General features: G+C 37.9%; 1 protein-coding gene across 2 annotated transcripts in view; it reads left to right on the top strand.

Annotated features, from left to right (window-relative positions):
• LOC149079914 (uncharacterized) overlaps window positions 1-12,872 on the top strand; it is a 44,565-nt gene that overhangs the window by 11,067 nt on the left and 20,626 nt on the right. For both annotated transcript variants that reach the window (XM_089238712.1, XM_089238713.1), the window contains exon 3: window positions 11,129-11,262. In XM_089238712.1, the coding sequence (XP_089094838.1) occupies window positions 11,129-11,262 (134 nt within the window). The remainder of the gene's footprint in view (window positions 1-11,128; window positions 11,263-12,872) is intronic.

Here is a 12,872-nt window from a genome sequence, read left to right as displayed (position 1 = left end):
CGTGTGTGGCATGTAAAGTAACTAAAACTGTGTGTAAGCATTTGAGTGACCAAGAGGTTGCTGTGCAGGGTTGCGAATTTGAGTTAATAAAATTAGACTTAAATGGGAGAAGGGCGCCAAAATTTGTATAGCCCACGGGCGGCAAAACCATAAATAATACTCTGGGTGGGTGGGGGAGGGGCAATCGTGCCCAAATGAGAGCCAATTTCTACCGAAGTAATTTCAAACTTCAATATATAAATCGGTTTAAAATAGGCATAGCGTCACTATCTTGATCTCATTTTAAAGAAAAAAGATGAAAATTTGTGCCAGTACACGCACACTGCTCTAGCATTCTTGGCAGTTCGACGTCGTGAACTGCACGCGCAAAATTAACCAACAATTTTCAACTTTCTGGATTCGACAAGTCCATGAACGGCATCATATCTCGGATGAATTATTCGATCCGAGTGAATCAAAGGTGGTTTCGAAAATTAGTGCATGTGTTATAACTCATTTTGAGTTCCAAGTCGAAAACTGAAAAAGATACGAGGCTGTGAATTTGAAAATTTCCGATTTTCTTAAAATGCCACGACATACGTGCAACCATAATTACAAAAAAAAATGTGGCGCGAACAACACCATCTATAGCAGAAGGCCTCCGCGCGAAGCTCGTGACGTCACTGAACAAGGTTATCTCACGTATAGCCACTGGATATAGCAGGCCGACGCATGCGCCATCTTTACCCATTTTTTGTAGTACATATATCCAATGGCTATAAGTGAGATGACCTTCAGTGACGACACGAGCTTCGCACGGAGGCCTTCTGCTACAGATGGTGTTGGCACGAATGCGTTGAGCAGAATATTCAAAAAGAATGGCACCGAAATCGCCGAACCCAAAACCAACGGGCAGTACTGTCGCTAATATACAGGGCGATGCCTCAAGTCCCCTGGCTGCAAATTACTAGTGAACTGTATCTTAGTGGCACACTTCCAATTAAAAAAGTATCCCAATAACGTGTAGATTTAAAATACTTTATTTATATTATTGCAAGGACTGTATTGTTATATTAAAATAAAAAAAAATCTTTTTTATTTGGTCATCCTGTCCTAAAAAACTCAATTGTAAAAAGTTGTTGCCCTGTCTCGTTTGAGGCCAACAAAATATATTCATGTTTCTAAGTGCAACATTCACTGAGAAATTTGAATTCAAAAAATCACTTGAGAGGTGGGAAAGATGAGCTTTTAGTTTATGCCGTTCTTTCCCTCATTTTCAGCGGTGTTTAAATTGACATATCTCGGTGAGTATTGCACTTGAAAAAAAACTTTTTTTGTTAACCTCACGGGAGACAGGACAACAACTTTATAATTGGGTTTTTTTAGAACAGGATGTGTGTGTGACCAAATAAAAAATTATTTATTTTATTTTAATAACAATACAACCCCTTGCAACATGAATGACTTGCGGTGCGATGTACGCGGTGTTGGATGATTTTTTTTTCAATCGGAAGTGGGCCTCTAGGACAGTGGCTCTTAACCGGGAGTGCGAGGTAAGGGAAAAAATTCTAAAATGTTGACTGATTTTTCAGGAAAATAGAAATTTATGATATAAAGAATTAAATTTTCCAATTCTTTTGAAAAATATGAATCGGGCTGACATTTTTCGATACCTCATTTTTTCAGCTTTCGCTTGTAGGAATGTGGCATGCGAAATTCAAGTGACAAAATTTCTTATTCGCCCAAAATATTTTGCGATTCGTTTATATTCGTAATTCGTTACTAGCATGCTGCTCTTGGATTTGATACTGTTGTGAGCATGACTCGGTAAAAACGCCAAATAAATTAACAAGTGCTAAAAACACATTGATTCCAGCCGGATTAACAGTAATATGTAAGTGAAGAACAATCAACTAAATCTTTTTCTATTGAATTACGAAAAATGTTAAGTGATGGTTTAGTGATTTTTAGTTTAGTTTTAATTAATTTTCAAAAAAAGCAAAAACTAACATTTTTCCATAGGCCAAAAGAAGGAATTGAAAAATGTATAAAATAATTTAATTAATAGTGTTAGTAGTTTTCGGTTATTGGAACAAGAATAGCTCAAATAATGATCACAATTTTAATTTGATATTACCTTGTTAGAGAGCCAGCTATCGGTCACCCCTGCCGCCAGCTATCGGTCACCCCTGCCATAAAGCATTGGAGAGAGAGAGAGCGCGCGCTCGAATTTATTATTTCTCCCATCTCTTCTGGGCCTAGTAAACTCTCCTTGGGAAGTGGTTCAGTTTACTTAATTACTGTATTATTTATTTAATATAATTTTTTTTCCTCGTTAATTCATATTACTTAGTTAATAATCAATCTGTTGGATGGATCTGGAGGATTGAAAATTTCTTCAGATCACAAAATGAATGCATCTCAACTGTAGAGTTGGTATAATATTTATGTTTGAGTTTTTACCGTTTTTGGGAACACCAAATATAGTATAATTTTTTTTTTTTATAAGTATTCACATAATTATATTATGATATTTTGATTTAAGTTCTTAACCAATAAAAAGAACTTGGGAGAAAAGATGACGATATTCATCACATAACTATGAACTGATGTTGAACAGTTTTCAAATTTACTAAATTACCGATTTCAAATTTATCAAAGTTTTCAAAAGAAAATTAACAAATATCAATTTATGTTAATAAATCTGTATCATGTATCGCTCTCACAATCTTTAGTTCAAATACCAATTCGATACTCACAGAATCTAACGGAGGTAAATCTTCCTCACAATGAACCGGCTCGCGCAAAGCGGCGACACGCTATGCAAATGAACGGAGCGTTTCCCAATTCGGATTGGTCCGCTTACCACTGATTGCCGGAATCGGAAACCCCAAGAAATTTTTTGTTGATCGTCCGAAACCTGAAACTAAAAAACTTGAAATTCATGTAATTAATCGGTAATGACGCTGATTTCCAGAATCGGAAACACGTGAACCATGTTCGTACCTTTACCCTTTAAAATTACGCCAGACTGCGTCGACATGGTTCTTGAACACTAACAAACGGAAGTGACAAATTTAGGATCCTGGCGTATGTTTCGGTACTCGGTGTTTGCTGTCGTCAAAGGAGGCAACGATGCTCATAGTATGCTATAACGTACGTACATCAAGAACTTTTATTTGCTATTTCTTTTGGTTACACTATAGCCCGTTCATGGTTGAGTCTGCAGTGAAGGAAACTAATTTTTACTCAATTTCCCGGGCTTTGAATATTTTTTCAGCAGCGCAGTGTGAGGGAGAACGGGCAACTCGACTCGTTCAAGTCAACTCAACTCTCAAGTTGAGGCAACTCGGGTTCGATTTTAGTTTACCCGTGTGAGAAATGCCATAGGCTACGAGGGAACCGCATCACTCGTTTTTATGGCAACGAAAGCCTCTCGACAAATGTATCGCGGCCTCCTTAAGGTATGGCTGACTCTCGCCAGGCTTACTTGAGAAAAAATTTTGCATTTACCAAAAACATATTAAAATATAATTTCAGAGATAATTACAATACCGAAAAAAATACACTATTGATACTTTCAGAAATAAAAAAACGGTTTTTGAAATCAAAATAATTTTAGATGGGAAGTTACACTGTGTTAGGCAAAAAAATAGTATTTGTAATCGAAAATTTGTATATATATTTTGTAGGTATATTCACAGTGCTGTCTTAAGAGCATCGTGTGCTCCCGGTCAAAGAGACATTTCTGAGGCCTCCCTTTTACCTGGCTAGAAACCTGCCTACCAAATTCATATGCTCACTCTCGAAAATTCGATCAATTTTTCATTTTCGTGAGGCCCCAACACCATCTATAGCAGAAGGCCTCCGCGCGAAGCTCGTGACGTCACTGAAAGTCATCACCTATAGCCATTGGATATACTACAAACAAGGGTGAAGATGGCACATGCGTCGGCGTGCTATCCAATGGCTATAAAGAGATGACCTTCAGTGACGTCACGAGCTTCGCGCGGAGGCCTTCTGCTATAGATGGTGTTAGCCGTGCCCGGGTGTACCAATGCGTTAAGAGCAATGTGTTTCGGCCACAGCATTACTGGAATCGTATTCCAGATTCATCGCATTCTATGGAATGAGGAAAAAAGCGACAATTACCTCGAATTCAACTCCTGACGTACCTACACTATAGAGACATCACAATTTAAGGAATGTATGAGCCCTCATAAGCGAGCGTTTACCTAGAGTCTATTTATATTATTTTGAGGGAATATCTCCATTATTTTGAACGAATGGTAGTTCTATAAAATGGTCCGCTCTTACTGAAATAAAGCTTCATGATATCGCACCGAGAGAAAAATATAAGGCTGTTTATCTTTGAGGGATATGAAGTTTTGGTTACATCCTCCTACACGCACGTATGTGCGTGACCTATATTTATATTACACACATTCTAATCGAGGAGAGATTATGGGCGGCCTGCATCAGGGAGAGCATTTATTTTGAAAATACAAGTTAAATCCAACGCGTGATCATCCCATTGTGCAACTTAAACCGGCGAAAATATGAAGACATAATATAGAGTCGCGCTGCAAATGTTTATTTCGACTAGCATGCCAAGTCACGAGTGACCCCGTCGCGTCGGATATTTTTTCACCAATAACCTCGTATGAGGAGCTCCATGAAAAATATACGTGTTAGATCTTTTGGATACGGATTCTCCTATCAGTCGCCAGACTTGGGCCTCCTCTCCTCACACGGGGATGCTAAAAGACTCAAATGAAATCTATATCCTTTAACGGCCTCTTGCACTTCATTTGGGTATCCGCAAAACAGATGTCCCTCCCTGGGGTGGCAGACCAGCACTTTCTAGAGATATAAGGCCTCCGCACGCTGCTTGTGATGTCAGTAAGTAGTCCATTTTCCCTCGGAATATTCAGGGGAAAAAACTCCCTGCTCGTGCCAGTATCATCGTTGTGTGGAAAAGAAATGATCGGGATCAGAATTCGCGATTTCTATCAGCATAATTAAGAACAGTGAAATTGCACTGAACCAAAAAAGGGGACAGTTTTTTCAAACGGACCACAAGTCCGAATTTTAGTTCACAACGGCTTAGAGCTTTGGAAGGATAAAAGCCGGGTTTATCCCAGAGGTCTTCAGGCTAAAGCCCTACCAGCCTCCCTTCAGGGTCATCTTTAGAGGCGACAAATGAGGCTTTGCACCCGGGCTGCAGATGACCTCGAGCCGCTCCTGGCTCAAAGGCAGATATTTCTCCTATATTGAATGACGAGTATATTAAAACGTCTCTTCGGTTTCTTTGTGAACGATGAGATTGCGCGTTAACAATTCTCAATAAATTTATTTTTGCATATTTCCATAATGGCATGTTGAAATATATGTGTACAATCTTGAAAATAGATTAACCATATAGTTTTAAAAATATGTTAAAAATTTTAATGAATGTCATTGAGCGAAGTTGAACGATTTCAATTATCTAATTATTTTCTGTTTACTTTTTTGTGCATGTCCTAAAAGTATTTTCAAAGAACAACATTTGATAAAAGAAACTGATTAATTTATGCAAAATAAAAAATTAAAACCTGCAATGACGTGACGTTAATAAGGTACATAATCAAAATAACTAATTCATTGTTTTTTGGTTTAGTGGTGGTGTTTTTTTTTTAGCTTTCTTGTTTTTTAGAAATATATATAATGGTATAAAAAATATGTAAATATTCTCTCTCTCTCTCAAAAATAAAGTAAGCAATTAAGATATTGAAATAAAAGTATATTATTTTAAATATGAGTCTTTGATGGAGGTTTTATATTCGCTGTTCATGGCATCAATGAAAGCAATGTAAGTAAATATCAAAAACAATTCTGGTTACTTTTATAGATTCAATTATCCCTTTATTTAGCCATGTTGCTTTTGAGAGCAACACGAGTTTCTTACATTTCTCAAATAAAAGCATTTTTATATTTTGAGCTTGTTTCGGCATTGATGCTTCTAAGCCAGTGGTTCTCAACCTTTGAAAGCGCGCGGCACGGTTGATTTACTTTTTTGTGAGTGGAATACACACGACTAATGGGAAATAAAAGCGGAAAAATGAAACAGTGAATCACTCACGGCCCGGTTTGACTGATGTCAGGGTCCAGTGGTTGAGAAACACTGTTCTAAGCGCGACTCCTAAACATTCGACTTTTACTTGTGAGCTGTTCATGGAATTTCTATAATTACCAACAGAAGGGCTCAAGGGTACACATGCCTTCTATTTCTTGATAAGCCAAGCGAAAATGAATTTTAAACCTTGCATTTTGGAGGGAAATACCATGTGTGCAGGATACTATGGAATGTAGTTTTAACGCAAATCAAAAATTACCAGTTACATTTTTAACGTAATATTGTGCACTCCTAACAATATTTAGTTTGTTTTTGAAGTGATATTATTCTCATCTGACTTACTCCCTACATTATTCAGTCCGATTTGGTTAATTCGACGTTCAAGAAGACTGCAAAAAAAAATAGCAGTCGAAAAATTTGAATCGACAGATTTCGATTGTATGTTCACCATGTAATATATCTTTCTGAAGCTGACCTATGTATAGTGCTGGAAACTGAAAGCTGTAATTGAAACTATTAGAAACACAAATATAGGTATACACTTGTAAAACGAAACAAATACAGTCAGACCTCGTTAATGAGTCACACTTGGGAGAGCAAAAATATGACTTAGTAAGCGGAGTGACTCGTTAAACGGAGTGAGCCCTAGCTGTGCCAATTCCTGCCTGAGGACAATTGGGACTTCCAAAAAGTGACCCGGTAAGCGTAGTGACGTGCTAACCGGGTGTCGCACTAACGAGGTTTGACTGTATTTGGTCTTGGAAGGTAAATAGAAATGCAGTAAACCCTCGGTTTTTACGAACAACAAAACATGAAAAAGAAAATCGCCCTCTTCTTTTGAAGACGTCGCCAAAATGAGATGTTTGAAATTTTCAAGAGTAAGCATGTAAATTTGACATTTACGATCGCATTTTAAATCGCATGGCTCGGGGGCCCATAAAGCTCTTAAGACGACCCTGCACTAACATAAGAGATCATTATTACGAAACCAGACATTTCCCTGACCCGTTTAAAATCTTTCGAATTGTGATCCTTTTTTTTTTCATTGTTAGTTGAATGATTACCATTGGTTACACGTTATGCACAGGAGCTGCTGTATCTTTTTTTCTGTTCCCTTGGCCTAATCGTAGCTTCCATTTTGACGAATCTCTGCCCTGTGAAAGATAAAATGAAAATTTTAATTTGATGAAATGCGAAAATTCTAGGGGTTAACATGCTTCGTGGCTAGCAAGTTCTACGCTAGGCACCGAAAAGTCTTCAGTTCGAAAAAGGGCCATTTGGGGGTAGAATAAAAGGATGGAATTTTTGTCTACCAAGAACATTCTTATACATGGTGTATATCGCATCAAATCATCGCCGGATATCTTTACTAGCAAGGAAGTCATCGTCAAGCTGTGAGCGCTGAGTCGTTATCATCCATAAAATAAGAACGGTGCGCACACGCACGCTGCACTTCAAAATAGACCAAGGTAGAACTCCTTAATACATATGAAGTCGTCTTAGACTAGGGGTGGACAACTTCCCTGTTCGCGATCCAACATAATGGTCAGACTTGGTGTCACCACACCAGGGACAAACTCCGGTAAATAAGCCTCATGCGCAGGGGAGATAACTCCGGCATATAAGCCGCATTCAGTAGGAATGCTTGATATGGCCGGGATTATACTACAAAAGTGATAAATTCCTTTTTATAAAACTTGAAAAATCCAGCCAATAAACCTCATAGGTTACATTCGAGCAAATGCAACCGATAATCTTACTGGTTGAATTTTTCGAATTTTATAAAGGAATTTTTAGAAAACTTTTATAGTGTAATCCCGGCCTATGGCATCGCGGACCACAAACATTTTGACGAGATAAATTTAACTTAATCAGTATTTAATTAAATGAAGAGTTGAACTGAAGTTTTGAACTTCGTTAATTCGTTCAAATTTTGGATAATTCTAACTTTTACGAACTCCCCTTTAGTTTTACATCGAGTTTAGTGTTAAAATTTCTTGTTTAATTCAAACTTTTGTCAAATTTTTCTGATAATGGGGGAAAAAAAAAGTTTGAGAGAAAAAATTCGATTTTTTTTTGTTTGAGCAAATTTAGTTAGAAAATATAATATTTAGATGTCAGAATTTTTGCTTTTTTCTCGATCAAGTTCTTAAATAACAAATCTTTAAGGACAAAAGTTTGAAAATTCTGTTTTTTTCCTTCTATTGTTTTATTTTTGATAATTTAGTGCCCATTTTAATATTGTTCAGCTGGAGTGCATCGAGGCTGTGTACCACTCAATACCGATTAAGTTTTTTCAACCCATAAGATCAAGGTGTACTATTCAAAATCTGAATCTTTTTGCCTTCCATCAAGAATATGGGAACTATCAGAAAGTTCAGATCATACGTATTACAATATGTTAATGAAAGTATATTTCGTTGATAGCGTAAGAATAGTAAGCAAAATTTGGGAAATAGTTTCATAACGAATGATCTTGAGCTGTTTCCGTAAATCAGACTTTGAACATGGTCAAGAATTTCTATAATGATGCTGATTCCAGAACAGGGGAATAATGTAGTAGCTAAGGTAAATTATATTATAATTATCAATATTTGGGAAGTTCCGTAAATGATAGGATAATATCAATTTCTAAAATTTTATGTGAATGTTAAGTTACAATTTGTAGTCATTTATACAGATCCAGAATATTAATTGGATAATTCTTTTTCCCAGTGACTTCGAATTAACCAAGTTCAACTTTCCTAATTATAAATAATTGTTAATGAATTATATATATTAACTGAGCTCTCTCTTTTCCCCCTTCCTTTGCGCTTTTTTTGAAAAGGGTTTTTATATTTTCTCGCATATACAGTGAAATCAGCGCAGAATAGCTGCAGCGTGGACTACAATTCAGACTCGAATTTTGCCTAAATGCCCAGCTCTCAGGGCTAATGGTGGGGTTACAAAAGGGGCCAGTCAACACCTAGGAAAGTGTATTTAATGTACATCCATAGCTGGATAAATAGCATAAAAATCTAAACGCCAAAACAATTTTTTAGGCGCCAATTTTTTTTACCGGAAGAAAAAGGTCAAATAATGTGTTTTTGACCTTTTCAGGGCATAGTGACCCTTTTTATGTTGGCAGATATGCTCCTATAAATTCCAAACATTTTGGGCTGCTTTCTGTCTGCAATTTAGTAACTACAAAAAGAAAATTTTAGGCGCGAATGCCAATTTTTAGTGACTTGGAGCCTAAGCTTTGTCCAGCCCTGTGTAAGAACCGTCGCCACAGTGGTGGTCAGCTGAAGTTAGTTTTCTGTGGTTCCCAACTTCGAGGCGCAAATTTCGAGCTGATCTGCCCGTTAAAAAATTTCGCCACAGAGAGCAACGGGCCTCTACAACGGTACAATTGTTCAATCATTACACTTCCACTCATAATTAGAAAAATCGATGGCAGACGGCAACACTATACACAACAAGCATTGCACAGAAACAAACTTCACGATAGGTTCACAACACGTACACGCAGACTCCAACATGTACCAGTTCGTTAGAAATTCCGTAGAGGAATATGTACGAGGTGCATGTGCGGTTAAGTAGTAGTAGTTCTGTGCACGTCAGGGTATAAGACCAGGCTGCTTCTAGCTCCTCACAGGATAGAATTCTTCCACAGTTTTTGTCAAAATCGGAAGATTCACTACGCAAATCCACAAAACTGGACTTGAAAAAATTTTTGGGGTTGACACATCTGATTTTTTTCAAAGTTTCTCGTCAACTTTTTAGATTCAGTAGATCCTTTATGCGCGCGTGAGGTCTTAAGAAAATTTCCACTGATGGTTGGATTTAGGATTTTGGGAAAGGTTTCACAACCATGAATAAAGCAATCACTTCGCGATAAAAGTGTGGTGTTGGTGTATTTTTTTCTCCGATTTTTCAAACGTGGTGAGCTTATACAAATACAACGCCACAACAGGCAAATTGCCCAACGAGGTGGCTGACTTAAGAACATCATGGATTCCCGAGCCATTTTTTGGAGGCCCTACCTACTACTACTACACCACACGTGCACCCCCCCCCCTCCGCGGAACCCCCAACGAATCGGTACATGCGGGAATGTGCGTGTACGTGTAGTGAAACCTGACGTGAAGTTTTGTTGTTTCTCTGTAATGCTTGTTATGTGTAGTGCTGCCATCTGCCACTAGTTTTTCTAACTATGAGTAAAGAGTTTTCATTGAATGATTTATCGTTGTAGGACTGTTGCTCTCTGTGGCGAGACTTTTTAACGGGGAGATCGGCTCGCATCTGCGCCTTGAAGTTGGGAACCACAGAAAACCAACTTCAGCCGACCACCACTGTGGGGGTTCGAACCCGGATCCTCGCAAGTCCGTCACTATAACCACTCGACCACCACAGCAGCAACTTAATATTCCCTTGAGATTTTCCTGGTTGGGGTTTTCAGCCCTCGAGTTGATGATGTCAGTTCCTCGAAGTTCAGCCAAATCTTTTTTCTGTGCCTCGCGCATTTTTAATTTTACTAAAAGGAAAATTTTTTAAATTTTGCTCATCGAAATCATCACTGACATCCAATGATTGCGCAAAAAAATCTGCAACTGTTACTTCCATAACTCCTACAGTAATTTTTTGAAATCAATCGTGTGACCTGTGTGATTTAAGGAGATTTTGCCAAATCGGAAATAATTTTTTTTATATTTTAGCCGCAATTCTTCGTCAATCGAAGCTAATATAAAAAATATAATTGTTTTTCCCCATCTTGTCGCGGGGCCAGCTGTTAGTCACCCATGAACTAGACTATACTTTCCAAGATCTCGTCCTTGTATCTCCTACCCAGTAATGACACCACTCTCGAAGATATGAAGGTCTATGTGGCTGAGTAACACAATTTTCTCTCTCTCCTACCACACTATACCCGTTCTATCGTCTCTTTAGCCCTTCATTTTCATCACTTCATGCATTCTGCTTAATTTTATACTCGTGTCCAAACGTTAATGCATATTGAAATTTTGTTTAACTATTTATATCATGAATTTTCAGGCCTCTTAGTCTTGGCAAAAAATACATGAGAAAAATGCGGATTCTAGAGAGGAAACGATCGGTAGAAATTGATGATGAAAGTGACTCTCTGCAAAGCAGTTCTAGCAGTCAATCATCCGAGCGAAGCTCTGGAGGTACTTCTCACTTATTTTCTGTATAATATTCTGATATTTTTATTGTCTTTTATTCTTAGATAATTTCAAAAAATTAAAAGGGGCCGAGGGAACAAAAAAAAATAAACTTGCACTATTTCATAGGAATACAACCATTACAGGTGTATATGCGAATTACTCAAATGTGTTTGTGTAGTGAATATATTTTCCTGTAGTTAGTATACAAGTTTTTTGGAGCAAATTAAAGATGTTCTATGAGCAAAAATCCTTACTAATCGGGATGCGTTATGCGAGGCTCTCTAACATCAAATTGAAAGATGTATAAGGGTTTTTTTTAGGAAAAACTATGTATAAAAAGCACTTAACTTGAGATGCTCCTCTAAAACAGTGCCGACTTCATGAACAAGGATACGAACATGGTGCACGCTGGTTTCCGATTCTACGAGTCGATGCTGTTACGGAAAGGTTAAAAACCTGAAATTCAGGTTTACCCCAAGATGTTATATGTCAATGACATGAAGTTCATGAATATTCCTGAATGACATTGTTTCGACTTTTGATTGGCCAGTCAACAGAACAAGAATATGGCACCAACGAGCTCTGGCTACCAAATATACTTACATTCTGAGTCTTTCCTTATAATTAAGCCACGTCAAGAACCGAGTTCCCCCTCACTGCCTCCAAGTTTAACTTGTGTCTGGCAGGAACTGAATTATTACATCGACGTCTGCCGTTCGATTTAGGGGTTTATGCATAAACCATATCATTCCAAAAAATTTTGCTGTAATTTTTATGCATGTGTTATACATTCAGTTTTGATATTTAAATAGGAAATAAGTATTTCATTTGCTCCTACTCGGTATATTAATGGCTTACGCAAAATAAATTATTGACAATACATTGCTGTTCGCATCTACTACCGTATTTTTGCACTGTAGTACCGTATATTACTGGTACTTGCATATTCAAGATTCGTATTTTCCTCCTCTAACCGTATTGTTGTTGTTTTTTTCTAACCAGAGGCTCAGTCCTAGTGCAAGTCAGTTATCCGTGGGGTCAAGGGTGTTATTTAGCGAGTTGCCAATGGCACCTTTAGACCATAAGATATTTCCATTTGGTGTGCCTGTACTATATTCAGAGTTATTGTTATGGACTGCACGTGTAGGAAATCGCCGAATGGGCATTGTCCCGAAATTCTACGATTTTGCATGTTATGACTATTCGATCAAAACATATTCATCGCAGTCCTGTTTAAGTATTAATTTTTACATCTTCACACTTTGAAACACTCATCAAGAAGCCCCCCCCCCCCCCCAAGAGAAGCTAAACCCCCTAGACAGTGCTTCCGGAGCGGGACTTTCAACCAATCAGCGTGGTGAATGGGCCTTACATCACGGAAAGTTTCCAGGAACTTGGACCACTTGCCCCCTTCAGAGTAAAAGTGGATCTCGTCCATCTAAGGAATGTCCGAGGGGGCCATGTAGGCAAACTTCCGTTCTTACGATCCGTGAGATAATTCCCTTCACTAGCCGAGAAAAAAAAAAAACAATCTTTATGCACAATATAGAAATCCTTAAATTAATTAAAAAGGGGCGCGGTAGCCCGGTCGATAAGATACTCGCCTAAAGTAC

Source organism: Pholcus phalangioides, unplaced genomic scaffold (genome assembly GCF_987345545.1).
Source record: "Pholcus phalangioides strain wild (caught in Gottingen) unplaced genomic scaffold, Ppha-v1.0 ptg000011l_1, whole genome shotgun sequence".
Taxonomy (NCBI): domain Eukaryota; kingdom Metazoa; phylum Arthropoda; class Arachnida; order Araneae; family Pholcidae; genus Pholcus; species Pholcus phalangioides.
Note: the sequence above shows the minus strand (reverse complement) of the source record. Positions and strands in the feature narration are given on the sequence as shown.